This window comes from Cygnus atratus, chromosome 2 (assembly GCF_013377495.2).
Source record: "Cygnus atratus isolate AKBS03 ecotype Queensland, Australia chromosome 2, CAtr_DNAZoo_HiC_assembly, whole genome shotgun sequence".
Lineage (NCBI taxonomy): Eukaryota > Metazoa > Chordata > Aves > Anseriformes > Anatidae > Cygnus > Cygnus atratus.
In genome coordinates, this window is record NC_066363.1 from 64,570,657 (window position 1) to 64,596,338 (window position 25,682).

Here is a 25,682-nt window from a genome sequence, read left to right on the forward strand (position 1 = left end):
GGACATTTTCCAAGAAACCCTTTTGGGAGGATTAGCCTGCAGATTGACTGCAGATAGGGCAATCTGGAATCCAGGCAGGCTGAACCTGATGAGTTGCTGCTCTTTGAGTCAGCTGTTTGGGCTGTGGCTGAGTCCTCTTGTGTAAGCTCTGCAGCTTGGGGAGTAATTAATCAAGCATCCATCTTTCTTATGGATCCAGGACTGGAGCCAGGGAAGCACGATGTCAGCGTCTCACGTATTTGGAATTGCTGATTCACTTTGATCCATCCTTGCTTCTGCTTTTCAGAATGGGTTCTGTTTAACAGTGCTTAGCTCCCTCTGGCAGGAATAAGATCTTAACCAGAAATATACCCCTATTCTAAGGCCACTGTCTTGGGAGGGGAACCGACTTTTAATTTATTTAAAAGTCTTCTAAAACCTGATAACTTAATTATGAAATAGCTTTGGCTGAAAAGTTGATGAAGGTGCAGTTAGTTTAAACCACAGGTTGCCTGTAATCTCTTCATTGTTGTTCCATTGATCATGTTGCTTGAAGAGCCAAATTAATGGACAGCATGACTGCTTTAATTAAGGGGATTAGAGCCGAGGTAAATCTGACACAAAGTTTGGTAAGACCTGGTGCTAACTCCACTGGAAACGTTATCAAAATTCTCACTAACATCAAAACAGAAGTGGGCCTGGAATTACTTTGGTAGAACAGTGTTTGTCAACATCAACTTCTGTGAACACGTCTTTTGGCTTGACAGCATCCCAAAAGAGAGATTTTGTTACAGTTAGTGTTTTAATTAAACTACTTCAGTTTTCTTATGTGGGCTAAGCTAACTTATTTTCTTCATCTGTGTGTTCTGTAGTCCTGATCCTTGTGGTCTCTTCTCCTTGGAAAGATGTAGAAACCACCACTGGTCTGACCCAGATCACTTAGACTGTGAAACAAAAATGAGAAGCCCCAAAGAATCAAGCCATGGCCTCATTCATAAATAGTTTTAGGCAAACTTTGGTGACATTCTGGAAAATCCTGTCTCACATCTGGACTGGTGTGGTTGCACTTTTGTAATCTCCCAGATCCCAGTGAAATGGCATACCAGAAACAAGGAGAGATACAAAAGGCACCCTTCAGCCCTTTGGGTGAAGTTGGGAAGCTGGTCCAGCTGATCTGGATGCCTTTTGCTTCCCAGCTTTTGTCTTCGCTCTGCTGCAGCCTTTCTTGAGAGGAGCAGTCATGCCAGCCTCTCCAGTCCTGATGCTGATGCCACTCAGTGAGCAGAGAGGGGAACTGCTGACTTGATGAGTGAGAAGCAAATGAGAGATTATTCTCCTCCATAAGACACGTTGTGCAGCCTGGCACTCCCATCCCTGTGTAACTAAGGTTACTCCAGAAGATCTGGTTCCACTGCTAGGCACAGTCTGATGGGCTCTAGGAATATTTGGCCAATAATTGTAAACTTCGATTGTTTCGATGTAAAATTTTCGATTTCTGCTGTTTTATACTACGTATACTCATCACTGAACAGAAGAAACGGTACTGCACACCTCCACCTGCCATATATGTGTATCTCAGAATGTGTAAAGAACTCTGCTTCCCATTCCTTTCTCTGCACATGTGTATCTGTGTCTGTACATGCATATATAACGAAGTCAGAAGTGTGGAGGGAGTGCAGTTTGCAGATGTGTCTAGCCAAGATAGCCCATCCCATTCTGTAGTTGGGCAGTTTGGTGCCTGTAGTCAACACATTATTTACGAAAGTGAGTAATGATTTTAGAATTTATCTTAACCAGTCAAATCAGAAAATTAGGTCAAATGCATGCTCCATTCACCTAGCACTGCAGGACTGACACACATTTGATTTGCTTCAGCATAGAGATCTTTCAAACTTCACTGTGCAAGAAGTAGAAATACTCCAGCTAAAAAATACTGGAGAGGAATAAGGTTAGGAAAAATGTTCTGGGTTTCATAGGTAGCAAAGCTCATGCTTCCTATAAAATCACCACTTAGCAAGAATCATACTAGAAACTGCAATGCATCTCACACAGTGTCACTGAATGCTTACTGAAGAAAAACAATGCAAAGTGCAGGGAGGATACAGGGGGATGCTGTGCTGCATAGTGATGCCGTGTGAGATACAGATTGGTCTGATGCTACAACTTGTTGTTTTTTTTGAAACTTGGATTTCCTGACACATTTCCCATCACCTGGCTGACAAGATGTAGTTTTTCAATGTTCTTAAAGCCTCCCAAATCCTGTAAAAACTGCCAAAATAATGGCTGCATTAATTACTTACAGACATTAGTCTGTTGTTTCTCTTTTGTCAGTTTCTCATTTAACACTGATTACAACTTGCTAGTTTTAATGGGGGTAGAAAGGGTAGGCAATAGAAACATAAAAAAAATTAACTCTAATTATCAGCCATAAATTTATCTGACTCAGTAAGCGTAAACAATTCTGTGATGGAAAGGAAAGCTGAGAGAAAATTGAACTGCCTGATTTTCTAATCCTACCAAAACCTTTACAACAGTTGGGCATTTAGCTGTTGTCAGCTAATGCAAAAAGAAACGTATTTAAAGACAGATGATAATGCCTCATGAGAATAGCAGTCGAGCATGGGCTGTGATTGCCCTGTGACTTCATTACCACGGAAGAGAAGGGTATTATAATATGCTGGACTGATGGCATACATTTTGTTCTAGAAGGTGAATAGAGGAATTTAGAGTAATTGGAACAAGTAAAGGACCAAATACAGAGATTTTCACTGAGTTTTTTATTTAGACAATTAAAATCCCATAGAAATTAATGAGTGTTTGCTTGAATAAGGTCTAAGTAGAATGGTTTTCCTTTCTCAGTTTATCTCAGTATGTAGGGGAGTCTTTTTTTTTTTCTTGTGTAGGGAAATTCTCAAAAGGGATGTGAGTACTCAGCAGTTTTGGTGGGGGTTTGGATGCATAAAATTTGAGCAGAAATTTGGGAAAGCCAGCATGGTTTGTCCCATATACTTTTTCCCAAGTGTACGAGAGCACAGAAAGCATGCAAGGAGGGCTCAGGGAGTGTAAGTCTGAGCATGTTTCAGATACCTAAATGGGTAATCTCAAACTGGGAGCATTTCTTTGTGGTGTGCAACTAGTTAGTTTGTCAGGGTGTATTTGTAACTTCTCTAAATTTTCTAGCAGTTAAAGTTTTGTATATAGTTAAAAATATATGGAGTGTTTCATTTATTTCAGTCTCCTTTGCTGTTATTTGCATAAATGTCTGCAGAGAAGTGATCAGAATGACAGGTTGGGTGGGCTGTGATTCAAGTGTTAAACTCTTGTTCCTAAATGTTAGGAATGAGCTGGAGACTTTTGCTTTGCCATGCCAAGTGTGCTGGCATATGTAGTAATGCTAGACTTGGTTGCTTTCCTTGCTCTCAAGTACACTGCCTATGGATTCAGTGATGCACATGCTTTATACTCCCAAATCAAAGGCTGTAGTTGAAAAGTCCATGACTAGCCATGTTAACAGCAATCAAAATTATTGTGGACTTACTAGAAAACTTAAGTTCATGTCAGCGCAGTGTCACAATCATATGGATACATATGGTCTTTGGAGGGGAGGTCACATATCTGTACTGTGCTTGTACAACATCAGTCCCCAAATGGACCATATCTGTTTCAAAGATCCTTGAGTACTGCTACAGCAGCATTTGTACCTACAGCAACATATGCAGAGACATAGCCCTAATCCATATCCTAATTGCTACCTCTGTGCAAATGAAGGCTGGTACTGGTATTAATACATGATGAAGACTGATACCATCATTATGATCTTCTCTCATCCTGGTTCTGCTTAGATGGCACTAATTTTCCTGAAGGCATCCTTACAATCTGTTGGGGCCAGCAGGTGTATTTGCCCAGCTGAGGCACCACACTTTTCCTCAGCTACCTACAAAGATCCCAGCATCTCTTTTTTATTCCAAGAAAAAACAGTCCCCTCTCTTTCTTCCCTTTTCCTAGGTTGGTTTTGCAGACCACTAACCCTGCTGATACCGTTTCTGCAAACTCACAGCTGATGAACCTTTTTACTTGCCAAGACTGTTTGCAGCTGTAGTGCTGTTCATGTGGGAGCGCTGTTCATGTGGGCTGTGCATGCCTCCTTTACTGGGTGACACCTAAGCTGTTGGCTGAGATGCCAGCCATGTGTCACTAGCAGCAGCAACTGCTCCATTTCTGCAAGGTGTTCCTTTTTACCATGTGCGTAGTCACTTGAGTGGACTTTGGTTTAACCTATGGTTGCAGCACAGCCGAGGCAGAGGCAGTCACAAGCAGTTTTACTCTGTTTATTTGAATACGTAGGTTTTAGTCTTTGCTGCAGTTGTGTGGAAAAGAGGTTATAGCAGTGAGGATAAACCTAGAGCCTGAAACCTGGAATCACAGTGTGATGCACCAGGGCCAGAAGGAGAGGTGTGAACTGAGACCCTGGCTCTGGTGATGGTGTGCACAGGTTGGACGTGTATAAACGTTATATACGTTTACTGTATATAATCTTTCACCTAATAGTTGTGGAGTGTGTCTCATCCCAGTCGACTATGAAATATAACAGTGCAAGTGTTTATTTACATCATAACATCTTGATGCAGAGGAAGAGATTCAAGGTTTGTAAATGCTGCAGAAGCAATTGGTTTGCTATGTCCAAAAGAGCTGTTGCTTGTCAGTGGCGAGGTGTATTACTCTGTGTGCCTTCGCTGCCTGTTTCACTTGCAAAGTAAAATATGTTCCTTAAGTTGCTGTTATTTTACCTCACACTTAGAGCAGATGAGGAATACACACATGCCCCGTTAGTGTGAATCAGTTCATGGGCTATGACTCATTATGCTGTAGCAACTTGATTCTTTTGCAGCAACTATACATATCTGTGATTAACAAAGATCGTCTTAGCCAATGTTAGAGCTGTGACTAATGCCAATCTTAGGCATTCATTATCCAGATTTATCTCCTAGTCAAAAGTTTTGTTAAATAAGGTTTCCTCAAAGAGACATTGTGTTGCCATCAATTTTCCCCTGGCAGATCTATTGATTGAAATAAATGCTTTTTTTCTGAGCCATTTAAGGAACTGGGTGACAGATTGTGCACTGAATATGATAAATACAACCATTGTTATTACTGTCACTGTAATTTTTACTGTATCACAATACCGATAGCGGCAGCATCTAATAGGAGCAGAGACACCTATATGTGTAAGAAAAAATCCTTGTCCTGTGTGAAAAGGCGTTTGAATTAGCTGTGCAGTAACCTTGCTTGATTGTTTTCATGAGGAGGCCTAGAATGCAGTCCTCATTATAAAGGCAGATCAGCAATCTAGTAGTTTCGCCACTGCTCCTGCTAGAAATGTACATACCCACATTTATTTATACCATTTTTTGAGGGATTCAAAAGCTTTTCATCACTTTACAGTATGTGATTCATTCATCCCCACATTTAATACATCAGAAAAGAGTATCAGCCCCATAGAACAACCAGTCCCAGTATTGTATTCCCCTAGTGTGATGCACGTGTTGGGCAATAGTTTAACTAGCACATGTATCAGCATTTTAATGTTGATAGCTTTTTAGTCATTATCCCTTCCTCCTGTCCAGAAGGGTTCTTGTTTTCTCTGCGGTCTCCTCCTTCCTGCTCCACTATTATTTTTTCTGCAGAAAAGATGCTACCAGGACTCTCATGAGCATTGCACCGAAGGAGAGCCTTTTAGGATGCACCGCTGATGACTGGGAATGTTGCTGATACCACTCGGGCATGCTGTGTGCCTGGAGTGGCCGGAACTCCTCTGCGCTGTTGGCTGCAGCCTCTCCCATCCCCTTCCAGCATCCTTCTTTCCACCTTGTAGCATCCTTCCTTCTGTTCCCATTCCTGCTTGAATCTGCTGCATCCCCTGCAGCCCATCTGGTCTGACTCCAGAAACTTTCAACAGGGACCAAAGTGTCCTTATGGCCAGCATCTGCAGCTCAGTGGGGAAAGAGCAGTGGCACTGGGCAGTTTGCAGATTTGTATTTAAGAGGGGGTAATGCTCACCAAGTAGCGTTGCAATGGTTGAAGAGCACATCAGAAAATCATGCTTGATCAGTGCTAATGTAGTAGTTTATGGTTTAGTGTGCATGTAGCATGTTAAACTGACTGCATGATTACCATATCTCAGAGACTGAAGAGCCTGCCCAGATATCAAAACTTACAGTAAATGAAAAGTGGCTGTAAAAGCCACAGCTTCCAAACTCTGTATTTGCATACAATTTCCGAGAGGCAATCTGAATGTTGTGTGTCTCTCTGGTACACCTGGGCTAGAAATACAGATCGGTACTGAACCGGTTTGTTCTGGCTTCAGATGAAAAGGAGCATGGTTCTGAGGTTCTATTGAAGGCAGGTCTGTAACAGCAAAAATAACCTACTCTCATCTGCTTTCAGTTCTGGGGGCAACAGTTCAGGGCAGTTGCAGCTCAGGTCACTTCCCCTGTCTGCTGAATGTCTTAGGATGTGATGGATTTGTGAGGGAAATAGAATTTTTTCACTAACAACCTCTGCTTTTATTTAGAGTCTTCAAGTATTTTCATGAGTCAATGTAGATAGCTGAGAAGGATTTTTGAGGTCCTGGCTAAATTACAGCTGTCAAATGTTGTATTTGCAAATTTGAAAGAAAAGGATAGAAGGGAATGGTTTAAATAGCTGTGAGGATTTCTGAAGACATTATCTAGGGAAAAATCAATTCTGAATGTTTTTGTGTGTAGGTATATGCCAGAATTTACTTAATTTTTATGCAAGATAGAAACGGAAAGGCATTCTCTGAATATCTAAGGGGGCTGCAGTAGCACAGTACACTAGCATGATTAGAATTTCAAACAGATCTCTGTCTTGCGTGGGAATATGCAAAAGACACAGCTCTACTGATGCTCAGCTTGTATCAAACATCAATTTGATGTTTGTGCAGGCTCCATGCACTGGCTCCTGGCGCCTTATGTGGCTTCTGAGATGATTTGTGTGCAGAACCACAGAGTTGACAATATGTGTACATTTGTGCAGAAGAGCAAATTGCTGTAAATCAAAAATTTGAATGAGAAGTAGTGACTTTTGATTTAAGTCATTGGTTTTGACAATGATTTTTGATGTTTTCCCAAGGAAAGGTCTTTCATCAATATGGCCAAAACCACTGATTTACAGCAAAGTAGAGCTTTTTAACTAGGTTTTCTACTTTTTGTTTGCTAAGTTGGGCACATCTATAAAAGCAGCTGTATATCTCAGCTTAATTAGTCAATAGTACAATGCTGGAAGAATGTAAATGAGTTACTCCTTATTCATGTGTTAGGTGATACTGTTTTGTATTTGCAAACCATGTTAAAGTGCATTGGAATTGAAACTGTGATCTGATTACAGCTAATAATAAGTGTACTAATAATATAACACATATCACTGCACCATGTCTTACAAGCTGTGAACAGAACTGAGTGCCAAAAGTGATTTTCCCTCTGATTCTGCATAGGAGCCGAAGGCAACAGCATCTATAATGGGCAAAATCTGTGAAGAAAAATGTGTTCATATTTATTTATTGAAATCATATCAATAGTTTGTAGTAATAATAATGTGGATTGTCACTCTTTGGAATGCAATTTTGAATTAGCTTTTTAAAAACAAATTAACAAAAACATTTTAAAGAAGATGCTATAATCCGATATAAATGCTTAAAATCATCCATTTGAAATAAGCTGGTAAGCATGCTCTTCCACAACTCCTATATTTGCTGAAACTCTCGGACTATTCCTTGAGTGTTAACAGCTCTCCTTTAGCTTTATAAATGTATTTTTGTGCTGACTAATTTAGCTTAGGCCAGCAAGACCTTGTTTTCCCCTTTCTCTCTCAGTCCCATCCTGACAAAGAGCAATAGGTAGCAGCTGCTAACTGATGAATCTTTCTGGTGTTGGTGAAGGTTTTGATTACATGCCCAGACTCCAGATAAAGTCCTTTTTGATTTTCTTGTGAATAGGAGGAAGAAAAAATACTGTACTGGGGCCTCATGTCCTGGGCCAAAGAGATAGAGAAGTAGCCTTGCTCCAGACAGTGGTGGACACTTTAATTATTATTTTCCTGTGGAAATTGGGCTGTCCTTATTTGAAGCAATCAGCGCAGAGGGGAAACAAGCTGACACTGCAGATTGCAGATCCAGTGAAGTCTGCGCCTCATAGAAGTGCTGTATGCCCCCCTGAGTCCTGGGCCCAGGAGCTCTGCTCATTTCTAGGCTCTGTAGCATGGGGACATGATAGGGACAAAGCAGCTTGGGCTGCTGGCAGCTGAGGGGTTAGAGCCTTCTGTGAAATGAGGAATTGCAGACCCCAGGCATTTCAAAATCTGGAATTAGATTTCTAATCTAACTCCTTACTTTTCCTTGTACTTGCATAGAAAAAAAAATAAACTACTGCTGCCCTGGCCTGTATCTACTTGCCACTCACTTGTGGGCTGTTTGGCTTTCAAAATTATCTCCACATCACAAGGGCTTCCTTTTTCTGAAATGAAGGCTGAAGTTTGCAAATAATCACATGACTTCCTGACAAAAATTATTTTTGTGAGGTGGGTGACAAACTGTTAGATAATTGATAAAATCTGACTTTTCAGCCTAAGATGCTAGATAAATCTTCATTCAAAACAATGGTAGCAGCAATGATAACATAGAAAATTTTCTTCTTGTTCTTTAGCTGCTTCTAGAGAACTGGTTGGATACACATGCCTTCAGAGATCACTGTTCTTAAATAATATTCTTAAAATAAATGCAGATTGGTGTATAAGTTGTTGAGGCTTTATTTAGAAGATCAAGGATAGTCAAGGTGGGCCATTTAGCCTTTAGCCTTCCTTGTGAGACACTGAGAAGAGAGAAAATACTAATGTTAGTAGTGGTTTTGTAGTGTGGACCTACTCTGGAAACTTTAGCTCATTTTAAAAAGGAACCAAGCAGTCGTCAGACTTATAAGTCAAATTTTCTTGTGTCATTTTGCTCAAACTCACATCCTTCCACATCTTTAAGAACTGTGAGAGCACATTGTACCTAAGTCATTGGCTTTGGGATCTGGTCTATCTCATGGATGGACCAGATCCCTTTTTCCTGTTTTGCTGCTGGAGGGTCTCAGGGGAGCAGAACTTCTGGGGCGAATATAGTTCCCATCTCATGGCCCCCTCACATGTGGGCACATGTGGCTCACTGGAACCACAGGGTGGTGCCTGTTATCATAGAATCATAGAACGGCTCAGGTTGGAAGGGACTTTAAAGACCACCCAGTCCAACCCCCCTGCCATGACCAGGATGCCACCTACTAGATTAGGTTGCCCAGGGCCTCATCCAACCTGGTCTTGAACACCTCCTCCTTCTCAAGCTTGTCCAGGTGCCTTTGGATGGCTTCTGTTCCTTCTGTTGTATCAACTGTACCACTCAGCTTGGTGTCATCTCCAAACTTTTTGAGGGTGCACTCGACCCATTGTCTATGTCATTGATAAAGATTTGTTAATGCAGATTCGTTGCATTTCTGGCTGTCTGTGCTTGGAGCACCAGGGGATGGAGAGTGTCTGAGGCTGATAACCTACATGGCAGCTGTGCATGGACTTCAGAGAGTCAACCTGCATTCCTGGGAACTTTTATAGGAGACACGTTCCCCACATTCCCCAGCTGCATCTTTGGACTCAGGCTGGGCGCAGGAGTGAGCTCTCCCCTGTTTGGTGCCACATCAGAGAAGTCCCGTGTCACGTTAACCACCTGGCTGGCACTGCGCTGTCTCTTTTTGAAGGATGGCCAAGCAGAGAGACTGAGATGAAGGGTATGCAGAGCACTCAACAAGAATAACATTTACTTAGGTTATTTTTCTTCTTCAGTTAGCCTAAGAACTCGAGAAATCAACTCAGGAGTTTTTTGATAGAGAACTGTCGCATCTCAGACTGTATTTCTTGATGCATAGGAAAGGGATGTGTATCATTTCATACAATGAGATGTTTTTGACTCTCTTGCTTATCACCATGGATAAATATATTGTGCTTTCTTGCTGAAACAAGCTGACTACACTTTCCTGCTCTTATGTAACTGATGTTCTTTCTGTCTGCGCTAGTGTGATTGTCAAAGATGTGTGAAATGGCAAAACATATTTACAGAATGACAGGTGGTAACAATTGCACCTCTCTTAGGAAGTCTTGTCCAGAAGTGGCCAGGATTATACCCCAACCCTAGGCCGGGAGAATGGGAGTGGATATTGTGTCTAGGTTGATTGCACAAGAATGCTCCTTCAGAACCTGCAGGCAGAATCACACATTTGCACCAGGCTGTCAGCATTTAGAAGGGTGATTTTCCTTTCACACTGCTCTCTGGTCTGCATGTGGCTGCTTTAGAGTCGCTCAAAGGGAAGGTGCCTTTTTTCCTTCCCCTTTTGTGAGGGGAGCACAGAGAGGAGAGCAAAAAAACGATGGCGATTTGATCATCCTGTTTCTTAGTCTAGTTGTATAAAAACACCAGAGTATTCCAGTAAATTAAATTAAGCAAACCTTTCATCTTCTCTCCCTGTTTCAGGAAAGCTAACGTGTCTGCTTTCAGATTTGCAGCTACAGAGAAGACAAAGATTTGTAGTGTGCACACGCTCAGGTGCTGAACAGTGTCATGCTGGAAGAGCCTTGCACAAGCTTTAATGGAGTATAAAAGCTTTCTGGGCACCAAGCAAAAATCTGCTTAAATCCCTGACAGGGATGAGAGCACAGCATGTATTATCAGCATATTCACAGGCTCTAGGAACATTTGCATTTTGGATTTGCTGTAATTAACAGGTTTCAACCTTTTCAAAAAGGTTGAAATGGTGGAAGGAGTAAATACAGAACTCCACATTTTCCCTGTCTCCATAGAAATATTTAGGGCTCTTCCCTTTTCTTTGCACGTGTGCCTGACTTACATTGATCCTAACAACAATTTTTCTTGAATATAAGGAAAGTGAAATCCCATAAGCTTCTCTTTCATATTTATAATCATAATTCGGTACTTAGATTATGACAGCCCCAAGTGTTCCCTGCCAGTCAAGGACCAAGCCTCCACTGTGCATGATACTGAGCACACAGCAGCAAAAGGTTGTCCCCAGGCTCCAGTGCCCAGTGAAAGGACACCCTTTTCCTCACATGCACGTGTAGAGCTGCATATCTTGAGAGGTGAGTGCCTACATAGACCCCAGATGAGATGTGAGAGACATCTCAGAGGCAGTATGATACAAGCTGTACTGGAGCAGAAAGTTGCATGTGTGGATCAGCAGTGAACAGGTCAGATCATGCTGTAGGGTGTGGGGGTTCTCTGGGAACAAGTAGCTATTTCAGGAAGATTTGACTGTAGGCAAGTTTTGACTGCCTAAGATTTCTCTTATTTTGATAACTAATTTGCCAGACTAAAATCTCTCTGCAAAGAGTCGGTAACTTGAGGAAGACTATTATATTAGTGATCTGTATCCTGGCATAGCTGGAGCTATCAGGGGAATATAGGGCAGGTGGATGAATGCAGTCTCTGATATCAAAGACATGCAGAAAAATATTATTCAGGAGCAGGAAAAAGAGTGCTAGAAGATTGAAAATATCAACTCAGTCACCAATAGTAGTCTGTAAAGATGAGAAAGAAAAGTGAGAAAGGAAGACCATGGCCATTGAGTAGAGGATTCCTATTTAGTATGAGAGGAAAGTGAGTATCTTTGTACTTATCTGATTATGTAGAAGGTAAATAGAAGCAAGTTGAAGGAAGATTTTTCCCTTTTTGTCTGTTACTAGATGTGAGTGCCACTTCAGTGGTGAAAGCCCTCACTCCAGTTTCAGCTACTCAAATAGCAGCAGACAAAGACTGGGAATTAGGCAGTGTGGATAAGCTGGTTATTGAATGTTTGGACTGTGACCCCGTTCTTCTTGCAGTCAGGGCTTTAAATATTCATATAAGCGGGCTCAGACAGATCCTTGCCATCTGTCTGTATTTATATGACTTCATCCAAACAGCTCCAAAACATGAAAAATTTTATCCTCACGACATCTCTTTAAAGAAAATGGAATTTCTCCTCTGTCTTAAGGGAAAAGGAATCAAAACACAAAGATTTAGTGATTTACCAGATTTATTAATCTGGACTCCAGCAGACGGGATCCAAATTCAGCCCTTCTAAATGCCAGGCCCAGCTATAGCCCCAGGTTCCCAAGGCAAAGATCATATTTAATGCTGTAGGGTGTTGTATGGCTCACATAATATTGCTCATTAAGCAAAAAAAAAGATGTATGTATGCAAGTATAAAGGCAAGTGGAGACTTTAAAACTTTTCTCTTTCTTTTATGCCATGTCAAAAGCCTTAAATAAAGTACAGGCCCTATATAAAGTCACTGCTCATTTATGCTGGTGACAGATGCCCCTGGTCTGATGCCTCTGGTCAATTAATGCTGAACCTGGGAAGGTGCAAAGTAATTTGTCCTTGGTCACATCCCATGTTGCTCTCCGCAAGCTAGTTACTGCTATCGGCCTTTGGCTGTTACTTTGCTTCTCTGTCACTGTGTGTGTATGGGTACAGAATGAAAGTATTTGACAAGGAAAAATCAATAATAAAACCATTATTTAGGCATCTCAGCCTGCACTGCATTCAACTGCACACCTTGATGGTCAGATAAAACAGGATCACTGTGCAAGCTTCAGTAAACACTGTGCACATATGGGCAATTCTGTGAGGGAACAGATTGTCACAGCTACATTTGACCTGTTTTAAAGCAGTTGTGTCTCTCCCGTGGCACTGTGGATGCATTGATGACATTTTAGCAGAACTCCTTCAAAAAAAGGCCTGCCATTGTCAGAATAGCATGGCATTTTGTAAGAAGAAAGTTTAAAATTTTAAATCATGCAACAAGTCCAGTACCTCTCCCTGTCTCCAGTGAGAGCATCTTAAGCAGTCTGAACGGAAAGGATGATGGAACAAGACCATTGAGAAGACCAGCCCAGACTTTTTAGTTTACCTACATTAAATTACTGTGGACATGAGGTTGTGTGACTCGTACGCCTCAGGGTTTTGAATGTGAAGCTCAGATGCAGCTCCCGGAAGCACCCTCCGTAGGCAGGATATCACAGAAGAGACATCTGTGAGATGGCAGAGTTGAGGGATTTAGTTTTGTGCCAGCTCCCAGAAGGTGGCAAATGTGGAGTAGTAGTCCACTTTATCTTAGCTTACTTTCTTATCTGTCCAGACCCTTGCTTTCATGCTATTTTTAGGCAGGAATGCATTTTAAGAACAAAAAGGAATGCATTTTCACTGTGGTGCTAAAGAAACTGTTACATGCATGCCAGAGGGAATCTTTGTACCTTTAGCACAATATTGAAGTATTTTATTCCTAGGATCTTTCTCCTTGACTTAGTCTGTAAGAGTAGCTGTGATTCTCTGAGTTTACTCAATCAATATATTTTTGTTGTTGACTTTTTTTGTAAATGTTTTTCAGGCATTGGAAAAAATGTCATCTGTGACCGAACAGCAACTCCCCTGGATGCCTTTAGGATGATGACTGCGGCTCATTATTACCCAAAGCTCATGAGCATCATGGGGAACGTCTTGCGCTTCCTGCCTGCCTTCGTGAAAATGAAGCAGCTGATCCAGGAGGGTTATGTGGGGGAGCTGCTGGTGTGCGAGGTGCAGGTTCACAGTGGAAGCCTGCTGGGCAAAAAGTACAACTGGAGCTGTGATGACCTGATGGGAGGCGGAGGTTTGCACTCAGTTGGCACCTACATTATCGACCTCCTGACCTTCCTCACCAGCCAGAAGGCCGTGAAGGTGCACGGCTTGCTCAAGACCTTCGTGAAGCAGACAGACCACATCAAGGGGATACGGCAGATCACCAGTGATGACTTCTGTACATTTCAGATGGTTCTGGAGGGTGGTGTGTGCTGCACAGTGACTCTCAACTTCAATGTCCCTGGGGAGTTCAAACAAGACATTATTGTGGTGGGTTCGGCAGGCCGGCTGATTGTAATAGGCACTGATCTCTATGGACAGAGCAACAGCTCTCCTCAACGGGAGCTCCTGCTGAAGGACTCCACGCCGGTCAGCAATTCCTTACTTCCAGAAAAAGCATTCAGTGACATCCCGTCCCCGTACCTCCGAGGCACCATTAAGATGGTTCAAGCTGTCCGGCAGGCATTTGAGGACCAGGACGACAGGAGGACCTGGGACGGAAGGCCTCTCACAATGGCTGCCACCTTTGACGACTGTCTGTATGCCCTGTGTGTGGTGGACACCATTAAAAAGTCAAACCAGCTGGGGGAGTGGCAGAACATTTCAATCATGACCGAGGAGCCAGAACTGAGTCCAGCATACTTAATCAGTGAAGCCATGCGGAAGAGCAGGATGTCTCTGTACTGCTAGCTCCACTCAGCTCCTAGGAGAGGATAGGAACCAGACAGCTCTTAAAGGAAATGGTAACTCAGCCCTTGTGAAGGGCTTGGGCATCTTGCAAACAGCTGAGGATATGGGGGGAGGAAATATGGTGTTTGGATCAATTAAACCTGTTGGTGGCTAAATACCAAAGTGGTAAGAAAGAAATGCCCAAAATGGATAGGAGAGTTAAGAGCTGACATAACTGTTTTAATAACAGTATTAGCTGGCTGATCGGAAAGATAAATCATGGACTCATCTCCTGCTTGCAGGTGCTTCAGATTATCCAGTTGTGTTTACTGTGAAAGGTTGGGAAGGTCCTTTTAGATTTTCCTGACGTACCAGAGGGCTGTGAAGGTACTGTCATGTCATCAAATTTTCTGTAGTGTCTGACATGAATGGTTCCTACCATGACAGCTGACACCACCATGCTGTACTACTGCACCTCTAACCAACACACAGAGTAACTGGACTTGGTGTGAAAGTGTTGGGTGATATAGAAAATCTTGGCAGCTCACTTTTCATATAGCTTTTTAGGAGCTTCTATGTGTTGGTTTAGTTAGTTGTTTTGTCATTTGTTTTAAAGCACAATTAAGTAGAAAAATGTGGCTTTTACAAAGCAGCCCTCAACTACAGTGCGTTTGCCCTGGTGTTGAGGAAGCGAGGTTCTTCTGTGAGCTCACATTAAGCTGCAGCATTAGCTGTACAGATTTGCTGATGAAAATGGGTTGTGCAAAACCTTCATGAATGTCAGGTGGCATGAAACAGTAGTGCTGGTGGCTTTTATTATACAGCTGAACTCAGGCTGGTCTTATGAAGGTTTACACTCAATTTCCTGTGTCTGGGACTCACTTTTGAGTGAATTCATCTCGCATTTCGGTTTTAGGTGGAAAACAGAAAACAGAAATCCAACAGAAAACCATTTGATGCTTAGACAGTTCTTTTAAACCTTTGTGAACTCTCACTTGAGACGTTTACACCAACAATTAATTTCACATAGCTCAACCCAGGAGGTTTCATGTTCACCAAGTGGAGTGAGTCAAAAAAAAAAAGGGGGGGGGGGAGGAGATTTCCTGTCATTTCCAGGGAAACAATTACTTAAGACCCTCACTCCTCTACCTGCTTAAAGTAGCTAGCTATTGGTACTGTAGTAATTGTTCCCTGTCATCAGTGCAGGGGTGGACAAACTCTTTTGATATGTTTGTCCTGTCCTTCTTTTTAATATTTTAGATTGCAGTCATGAAAGAATATATTCTTTCAGTTCTTAAAAGAATATAGTGAAAGGCACATGTGTTATCCCAGTAAATGGGGATACTGCTGTTCTGCATAAAGCTGCTCCTGTGCTTATGTGTGTACAGCATTAAGTCTTCAGATAGGAAAGAAGTAGAAAAAGTATATAGCATTAAATCATTTTAAAATTGATGAAAACCTTTTCAGTTTGTATTTTTTATTTTTGTTAATTTTGACTAGGGAAAAGAGGAAAACATTTGGATGAACAGTAAATTAAAAGAGAAAATATGACTCTCTTTCTCAAGGTCATTAGATTACTGTTGCCATCTTAGGTTAGAAAGAGAACAATCAGAATAATTTAGATTTTTTTAAAAAAGCACTAACAGTTTTAGTATTTTTAGGAGCACTAAGGGCTTCTGAAGAGCTCCTTCAAATGACTTCCTCTGATTGCTGTATCCTCCTGCCTGTCCTGTTCCGACTTTTAGTGCTGCAAATTAGGAAACTTGAATCCCACCTCAAAATTATTAGTGTGTGCTTAATTTTTAAAGGGTGTGTACTTGTGACTTTTCATTAAATACTCCCTGAAGTGTAAGGACGCGACTAAAGAAGAAATGATGTGATACAACAAAATCACAACCAGAGAGTTGGCTTCTACCCATATTGTTCTGCCAGTTCTAGCATTTGTCTCTGGGGCACACCTCTTCTGCTAAGGCCTCGGGCAAGCTTTCATTGTTCCTTCTTGGAAGCAGCTCTTGACAAGTTTGGATGTTTTTCCTAGAATTGATTTCTCTGAGAATTCCTGTAGTGGTGTCTGTGCCAACTAGAATTTCCCATTGTAATTGTCATGGTATACCATGCTGTACAGTTCTAGCTCTTAAAAATGCACAGAAAAATACAGGAGATCAAATTCGATAAAGAAATCCTCTCTCTCCCCCGAAAAATTGAATTAGCCCCAAAGGGATCAAGGGAGAGTTTTTATATTGTAAGGCACAAGCCCTTTATTGAAAATGCTGGCAATTTCAAATCATGAATCTAAGCCCGGTGGATAAGAAAACATATGTCTAGTTAAATATCATCCCAAACTGGAACTAAGCATGGACCAAAATGTTAGTGAATCTTGCTTCTTAGTGGTTTGGCCATTGTGCTGGAATTGTTGCTCGTGTCTTCACACCTTGTTTTGGTTCACAAATGTGGACAGCTTTTCCTATCTGCATTTTATTTGTTTCTGTGTCTTTCTGGATTTTGTGATGCCAGCTGGAAGAAGATATGGTGGAATCATAGACAACCCCTCTGCAGTGAACCCAGGCAAAACGCAGAGAATAGGGATAGTACTACTGAGCTTGACCTTTCTGTCCTGGATCCAAAGCTTTAGGTGACACACATCATCAATCCACTGTACAGACTTACCCATGCAGATATTGCTGCTTAGCAGAAATAAAATCTAATGCTTTGCTTACATAGCCATCTGATGCTGGTATTAGTACCGGCTTATCAAATCCTGTACAATTCCCTTCGTGAGCACAGTGCTGCTCCCAGGATGAGCAGGGGCAGGGTGGGACCTCCTCTTCTGCCAGCAGCATAGATCTTATGCTAGATTTAGGTGAACTTGTTACCTCACTGGGACGGCAGCAGTAACTGCATACATTCAGGATTGTATGACAGTTTTTCCATTCTGAGGAGGTGAAGGTGCTATAGTGTCGCTTGTAAAGATACTAAACTTCCACCTGGCTAAGAGGAGCAAGGACTTGGTTTATTTGAAGAACAGGTATTACTATTCTAAAAATAAATGTTACTTTACAGTCTGGGATCTTTCTTGGCAGTATGAAACCACCTGCTCTTTTGGTAAAGTTGAAAGTACATTGAATTGCCCTAAGTAGCCTCTGGAGTTCACGCTGGGTTTAAGAATTTGAGCAGGAGTTAGAAGAGATGTACTTGATTGAACTCAAAAGCGGTACCGCACCAGGGAGCATATATTTGGAATTGCACTTTTAATGCTGTTCGTTAATGCAGTGCCACAAGATTTGAGATGAACGCTGCTGGAATTGGTGCAGGCCTAATAGCCAAACTGAGGCTACTGCTGGAATTTACAGTAGCCCCCAAACGAGCATGTTCATACACTAGATGAGAAATGTTCGTTCCTCTTTCCTAGGGCTCCTGTTGAGAGGCTCTCTCCTTTGCCATCTACCTGTGCACATTGTATACTGAACATTATGGTCTGTTGCCAAAGACAAAAAGAACCAAAGGGGAGAGCCTGGGTGAAGTGCTCTGCTGCTCTGCAGAGGTCTCTTCCAGTGCTGGGTTGGTCAGCTGAGAGACGATGTCCTAGTTTCAGTGGGAATTGTTTGGGCTCCACAGCAGGGGAAGGGCAGCCCTTCACTGTGTCCCTGTGCAACAGCAGGGGAGAGCTGAAGCTCTTCCAGGTGCGACGGGGAGAATGGTAGTTGCAGCAGCAAGTGGAGGGAAGGTGTGCCTGCAGCCTGGTCCCTATGTGCCCATACCAAAGGGGAAAATGCGCTGGTGGTGCAGAGGGTGAGATCTGCTCCGCCTGAGGGTGAGAGCAGCAGCCTTGCTCCACCTCTGTGCTTGGGAGCCCCAGGAGGGGCCCTGCCCTTAGCGAAGCAGCATCTGTCCTGAGCTCCTGGTAGGTGCGTGCACATCCTCAGTGCTGACCTCGCTCAAGTTCCACGTGGAGATGAAGAACTCTGCAAGAGCTTTAGGGTTTCCTATATCTAATATCTTGCATGTTTTAAATTAGTAGTATTTTGGCTGTCTAGATACAAAATACTGAGTAGAGATGATAGGTCCTTACCCATGCAGCCTATGAGGTGGAGAATCAGGGCTTGCATAGACAAATTCAGGCCCAGGATGGACTGCTGCAGAGTTCGTCCTTTGCTTTGGCTGAAAGCATGAGAAATTCCTGCCCGGCCAACACAGGGCAATCAGAGGCACTCTCCACTTTGTTCTTAGTGTTTCCTTCTTTTGGATAGCTTTTGAATCACAGTGACTGTACGAGTTAACAGCTGTCCTGGAAGTTCAGCCATTCAAAAAAGGAGGCTTTTCTGCTCTGTGTGGTCACAGCACAAAGATAGTTCAATTCTTTGTTAACTTGTTCATTTCTGTGTCCATACAAAGGGGAAAAGACCCAGACAATTGAAAATGACTACCAAAAAAAAGCAGATTTTATTTCATGGGTAAAGATAAACATAGTATTGTGTCTTCACAGAGATTCAGAAATTGCTGATGACAATTTCTTGTTGCTGAGAAATTTTAGATTTGACTTTTATCTATTACCTTCAGTGTAAAGTATCACAAATTACAAAGTCTCTTCACTGTTAAGTTCTGTATTTACAATGGTTTAAAAGCATCCAGTAGATTTTGGGCTTTGTGCAAATACCCAACACATTGGCCTGATGCTCCAGTGACCTAGTGAAGTACCTTTAAGTATGTATGAAAAAACACTGGACTGTTTGACCTCTATAGTGCTCTCAGGGTATTTAGGACTAGTTGTGAAATGGCAAGATTATTCAGGACAGCAGTTTCTTGTTGTTAAAGTTTTTACTTGTGGGGAACAAAGCTTGTAGATTTTAGAGATGATGTATGACTGAATAATAATTGGCAGTCATTTCTGCTTCTAAATTTCCTCTCTCTTGAGCTGCTGGTGAAGTCTGTCCAATAAAAACAATTTCCCCTTAACAATAACTGCCCACTTCCATTTGCTCATGAAAAGAAATTTTCAGTAGACGGGACTATACCTAATGCTGCATTCATGATCCTTTGTCATAACCTCATGACTTACTGAGCATATGAAGCCAGAGCCCAGGCAAGTAATGACTTTCTCAAATCTGCCAAACAAAGCAATGGGGTTGGCAAGTGAAGGGTATCAGCTTAGGTCAAACTGAAATAGCTTCTATTCATCATTTTCAGTTAAATGAGTAAACAAAATTGCTATAGTCAATCCAAAATTGAACACAAAACATGTTTGTAGGTGGTCTTTTTTCTTTTTTTTTTTTTCTTTTGGGATTAAGTACCATTTTTAAAGATTACTGTTTTGAAATGAAGTTTAAAAAAAAATCAATTTTACTATGTTTTGGCATGTGTGAAATTAACCATTTGGGGTTGCAGGTTTTTTGTTTTAAGTTCACGCTTTAAAAAATCCCATCCACATTCAGTGGATTCAGCTGCCCTTGGGCAGGTTTGGCTCTGATCCTGCAGTCTTGCGGTGTTGTGCAGTGACCCCATTCCAGCATCTGAATTTGGCCATCTGGGTTTCATTTGTGTCTTCTTGTGGCAGAGGGAAAACTGGTTCATTACATGGTGTTGGCTGTAGATGATCAAAAAACTTTTTGCAGCAGTGCCAGCCATCGTCTTTAAAAGCACTTAAATCTATTAATGTGTTTACTGTGGTCATTTATGACCTTGCAGAAGTGTGCTACCATCCATTACTCCCTTTTCCTTTTACATCATCCATCAGACTTGCTTGCCTCCCCCTTCTTTCCTTCTATTGCAAGTCACGAGGCGGGTCTCTCTTGTTTCCCACTAGGTTTACTCTCAGTCTGTTACACATGGCATACAGGGTGGTTGACATATGACTTGAAGTAACTCCTAATACAAACTCATTAAAGATGTCAACAACGCAAACCATTCAAGTACATGGCATACCTGATGCCCAGCTAGGGCAGGAATCAAAGCTTCCTGCTGTGTCGTGCTTCACAAATTACACTCACTGTTTCTGTCTGTACTGGTTTTCTTTTATTTGATTTTGAAAATGGGAGTATATTCAGTTTGTTGCTGTGTCAATATTAAGTATATATTTATTGTTTTTCAGACATATATATAAATATATATATAAAATGTCAACGCATGGGCATATGTACAGTAGATATTTTAAAGAGCTATTTATCAAGAAAAATAAGTGTTAAAAGTAAACAGAGTTTATATTTTATATATTATGTAGATAGAAAAAAAAGTGTTTAAATTATAGTAGGACTTTTGGGGGTGGGGGGTGGGGTTGGAGAAATGGACAAGGACTGGTTCTAGCATTTTAAATAGCCAAACTACTTTGTACGGAAGCTGCCTGCTGTGCCTCTCAGCTGCAATATCTGTTTGTTTCTTCTTCTGGAAGATGATGTGCATTGTTACTTTTACATTGCTTGGGGAATGTAGTTAGTTTATTCTCAGCCAACTGGTATGTGCTGCTTAAAACATGGTTTTCTGGTGTTCTGCATATTTGCATTGATGGATTAAAAGGATCTTAACTGGCAAATAAAGACATAAAAGGATGTGATCCGAGCTGCCTGTCATTTTTCCCCGCAGTTGTATTGGTAGTAACCATCACTTTCGCCAGCTTTCTAAGTTCAGCACATCTGAGAAAAAACAGTCTTTGTGTTTGGGGGTGGGGGCTGTGGTGGAAGGAAAGAGGGAAGACAGAATTAGCACTGAGCTATTTGAGGGCTTAACGCTACAGCAACGCCTGAACTAATGCCTGCTATGTGATATGTCCTGGGGAGACAGCCTGTTTTATTGCCAAAGGGTGCCATCAAAGGTAGCGCATCCAGTGGCATAGCAAAATGGGGGTGTAGTACACCCCTAAAGAGCACAGCCTGGAAATCCTTTCAGGGCCCTTCTCCTTACCTCCCCATGGGTGTCCTGGGATGCTTTTGCCTTCCTCATCCTCGGCTGCCTCCAGTGACTTCCCCATGCCTACCCAGCCCTCACTCCCATACCTCCTAAGGAGCTTTTAACTCCAGCCCCTCTGATGCTGGATAAAACCTCACCAAGTACAAAGCAGAATATCATAAGAAGCAGTGGGAAATTCTAGGCTCTGAGGAAGGATTCATTGCCTTTATTACTGACTGTAAAAAGGCCACAACATTCCCTATGCTGTGTTTTCTGTTTTACAGCAGAGCGTGCAGAATGACATTGGGTTCTGCTCGTGCCAGTGCTCACTCATTTCCCAGGCACCAGGACAGTACAGCGAGTCTGGGGCACCAAACTGTGAATGGGGGGGAAATCACAACCACTTACAATGCACCCCCACACCCCCATATCACACGATCTTGTGAACATGTGAACAGTGTATATATATATATATATATATATATATATACTTTTACATATATGAAAATAAACAGAGAGGGTATAGCATTTACTTCAACCCAGAAATGCAGCTTGGTTGTAATTTTTACTACTACCATAGAACCTATAATATTTTTAAAATGTACCAATGTTTATATACACATAAAATGCGCTTTTATCAGTTTTCATACAGATTGTTTTCTTAGGCTGAAGAGGAGGAGAGCACGAGGCCAAGGAAGAATTGGTGCCCAGAAAGACTGAGCATAACCTTGCTCAGTCAGGCTTCCAGACCAGCATCTCCAACTGATAAATTAGCCACTGAAATAAAACAGGGCCAAATTTTGTGGCATATTCTTTCCAATCAACTTCATAGTAACACCAGGCCTACTTCCATTTCAAAAGCTAAAACATAAAAATATTTGGAAAACAGCACCTAGGGGAACAATTCCTATGAAAGAAAATGTCAGAGATACAGTGGGATTATTAGTACCCAGTTTCAACACACATAGTACTTAACTATATAGTTAAGTGCAAATGCGACAGCAGGTATAAAAATACCATGCTAATGAGGCTATAGAAACATGAAGGTAAACATTTTCAAATGTGGGTCAGTATAGTGAGTTATGTATGTGTAGATTTATGAACCCAGGTAAGAGTTCTGCTATTAAACGTAGGTAAAATGTGAAAATGTATGTGGGGAGGGAAACCTCTTGCCATTTTCCATAGCTTTTGTGAACTGAGGCTTCCACAGTCCCACCAGCTTCTTCTGCTGTTTTCCAGAGCCCCTGCTGATGAGCAGCTCTGTGGTAAAAACAATGGGTGGCTTGTAGCCATAAGTATTAATCAGGCAAATGTTAAATGCATTGCATTGTCCTCTTCAGGAACAAAAAATTTGCTGTGGCAGGGATTATTAAAAAATGTTGTGCCAAAGAGAAGCAGCACTGAACACCTTCATGACTGATTGCTGTCGGGTGGTGGGTAGCCGTGAAGCTCTCTGTAATGCTGTGCTGCTGCTGTGATACCGGCATTTCAGTGCGGACATAAAGGATGGACAGGACAACAGGGCCTTCTCTGCCCCATGTAATACTCCAGACTGGCTCCAACGGAGGATGGACAGCATGGCTGTGCCTCTTGCAGCCTGTCCTGAGGCTGGTGGCCGGGGGAACGGCTGCCACAGCCCAGCAGCACCCACAGCACCTCCTGCTTGGCCTGCTCAGGCCCACATGCCTGTGCTGGTCACTGCTGCTGCCATCAAGTTCAGCGTGGAAGAAGAAAATCTCCATCACACAGCCCCAGGAGGAGGCCCACTAATACTGGCTAATGCTCATCACCTGCATATTTATTGTTTTTTGTAATATATTTTCCCCTTGGGAATGCTCCAAGTAGTGAACTGAGCACCACAAATCTTGGTGTGGCCCCACATCTTTGCTATAAAATGAACAATTGTGGCAATCTACTTGCAGCTACAACTCCATGAGCTGGTTCCCAAGAGATGAGACTGGGCTGCTGGCAGATGGAGAGCACCAGTCCTCGCTCCTGGCCCCAGCTTTGTTCCTGCATTCCCTGAGTACTGGCACCAGAGAGCGTCTGTGCAACCATATGGTTCATGTGATCCGATTTAGCTGGAAACCCAAAACGTGTTTTTTCACTGGATCAGTTTTTAGGCAGATCTGTTCCCTGATCTGATTCATTATCAACAGCAATTTATGACAGATCACTTTAATAACAGAACGTAAATAGAAACCAGGTTGCCAGGTTGCCTGACTGCCAGAAATGTGATTTTTCTTTTCCCCCCATTGGATGAAAGATTCAGTATAGTAACTGTAGAATAATAAACAAGTCCAAAAAAAAAAAAAAAAAAAAAAAAGGATGGGGATGTGGTCTATCTTGACTTCTGTAAGGCTTTTGACACCGTTTCCGACAGCATTCTCCTCGAGAAACTGGCTGCTCTTGGCTTGGACTGGCATACGCTTTATTGGGCTGGAAACTGGCTGGGTAGCTGGGCCCAAAGAGTTGCGGTGAATGGAGTTAAATCCAGTTGGAGGCTGGTCACTAGTGGCGTCCCCTAGGGCTCAGTACTAGGGCCAGTTCTCTTTAATATCTTTATCGATGACCTGGATGAGGGGATCGAGTACACCGTCAGTAAGTTTGCAGACGACACCAAGTTAGGTGCGTGTGTCGATCTGCTCGAGTGTAGAAAGGCTCTGCAGGAGGATCTGGATAGGCTGGACCGATGGGCTGAGGCCAACTCCATGAAGTTCAACAAGGCCAAGTGCCGGGTCCTGCACCTGGGGCGCAACAACCCCAAGCAGTGCTACAGGCTGGGTTAGAAAGCTGCCTGGCAGAGAAGGACCTGGGAGTACTGGTTGACAGTCAGCTGAATATGAGCCAGCAGTGTGCTCAGGTGGCCAAGAAGGCCAACAGCATCCTGGCTTGTATAAGAAGCAGTGTGGCCAGCAGGACTAGGGAAGTGATTGTCGCCCTGTACTCAGCTCTGGTGAGGCTGCACCTCAAGTACTATGTTCAGTTTTGGGCCCCTCACTACAAGAAGGACGTCGAGGTGCTCGAGAGAGTCCAGAGAAGGGCAACGAAGCTGGTGAGGGGTCTGGAGAACAAGTCTTACGAGGAGCGGCTGAGGGAGCTGGGATTATTCAGCCTGGAGAAGAGGATGCTCAGGGGTGACCTTATTGCTCTCTACAGGTACATTAGAGGAGGCTGTAGCGAGGTGGGGGTTGGCCTATTCTCCCACATGCCTGGTGACAGGACGAGGGGGAATGGGCTAGAGTTGTGCCAGGGGAGGTTTAGGTTGGATGTTAGGAAGAACTTCTTTACTGAAAGGGTTGTTAGGCGTTGGAATGGGCTGCCCAGGGAAGTGGTTGAGTCACCATCCCTGGAGGTCTTTAAAAGATGTTTAGATGTAGAGCTTAGTGATATGGTTTAGTGGAGGATTTGTTAGTGTTAGATCATAGTTTGGACTAGGTGATCTTGGAGGTCTCTTCCAACCTAGAATATTCTGTGATTCTGTGAAAAAAATTTTAGGTTCTGCATTTCCATAAGAAAGGATATACATATAAGCAAATGTTTCCTAGGAAAGTGGAGGCCCTCTCCTCCAGACATTGATGCACAGTTATCTATGCTGCAGAAGTGGTGTACATACAGAGTCTTAGAGAAGCTTTTCAGAGTCTGCTCTGATCTGTTTTAATAACTCTGCCTTTTACAGTCAATCAAATCTTGCACACTAAAGGCTTTTGCAGAAATTATATCGCATCCAGGCAATGATGACTGCCTCTGAACGCAAGTGGCTTTGTTGCTTGTGCAAATACATTTTACCCAGCATTTCAGCCAGACCTGAAAAAGCTCACACCTACTTTTCAGTCCTCAAGAATGCAGAGATAGCTGGAAATGGAGCTTGACTTACAAAATGCATAATGCATTTTGTTTGATGGCTTTTTTTTCCTACTGTTGCTCCTAAATTGCTAGATTTTATTTTTTTAACATTTCTTTTCAGTGGTGCTAGTTGTTATAACTTCTGAAGTATCTGGTTTAAAAAAAGAAAAAAAAAAAAAAAGGACACTCCTTACCGTGACAAACTCACCAGATCAAGAAGGAAGGTAATCACACAGGCAGATTCACAAGAAATGCAAGAAACACAAACGTTCCCAGGTGCTGACGACTAATTCTCTGTCCTGTCAAATTCTTAGAAACATTCCAAGCATGATTTTTGGCTTAGATCAATTTATATTTTTCTGTGTCATTCCTGTGTCACTGTTTGGAAGTTAGCACACAGCAGAGACTATTCCCACCAAGCAAGTTACTTGTAACCACCCCCTTTTGGAGATTATGAAATTAATAATAGGGATGTGGGCCATTCTGTACGAATTGGCCTTGGTGCCAGAGAGAGGTGGCCCCAGGCCACTTTATCTGCTACTATGGATGTAGCTTAGATGTGAGAGCTAATTGGAAGAACTGGAGGATGTTGGTATTA

The 25,682-nt window shown here is 42.4% G+C and overlaps 1 protein-coding gene across 2 annotated transcripts in view; it reads left to right on the plus strand.

Moving 5' to 3' along the window:
* The window catches only part of GFOD1 (glucose-fructose oxidoreductase domain containing 1), a 64,043-nt gene extending 48,610 nt beyond the window's left edge, over positions 1-15,433 (plus strand). The window contains exon 2 of one of the 2 annotated variants that reach the window (XM_035552612.1): positions 13,464-15,433. In XM_035552612.1, coding sequence (XP_035408505.1) covers positions 13,464-14,383 — 920 coding nt within the window. In that variant the 3' untranslated portion in view covers positions 14,384-15,433. The remainder of the gene's footprint in view (positions 1-13,463) is intronic. The other variant, XM_035552613.2, reaches the window with a different exon arrangement.
* Positions 15,434-25,682: the final 10,249 nt, after the last annotated feature.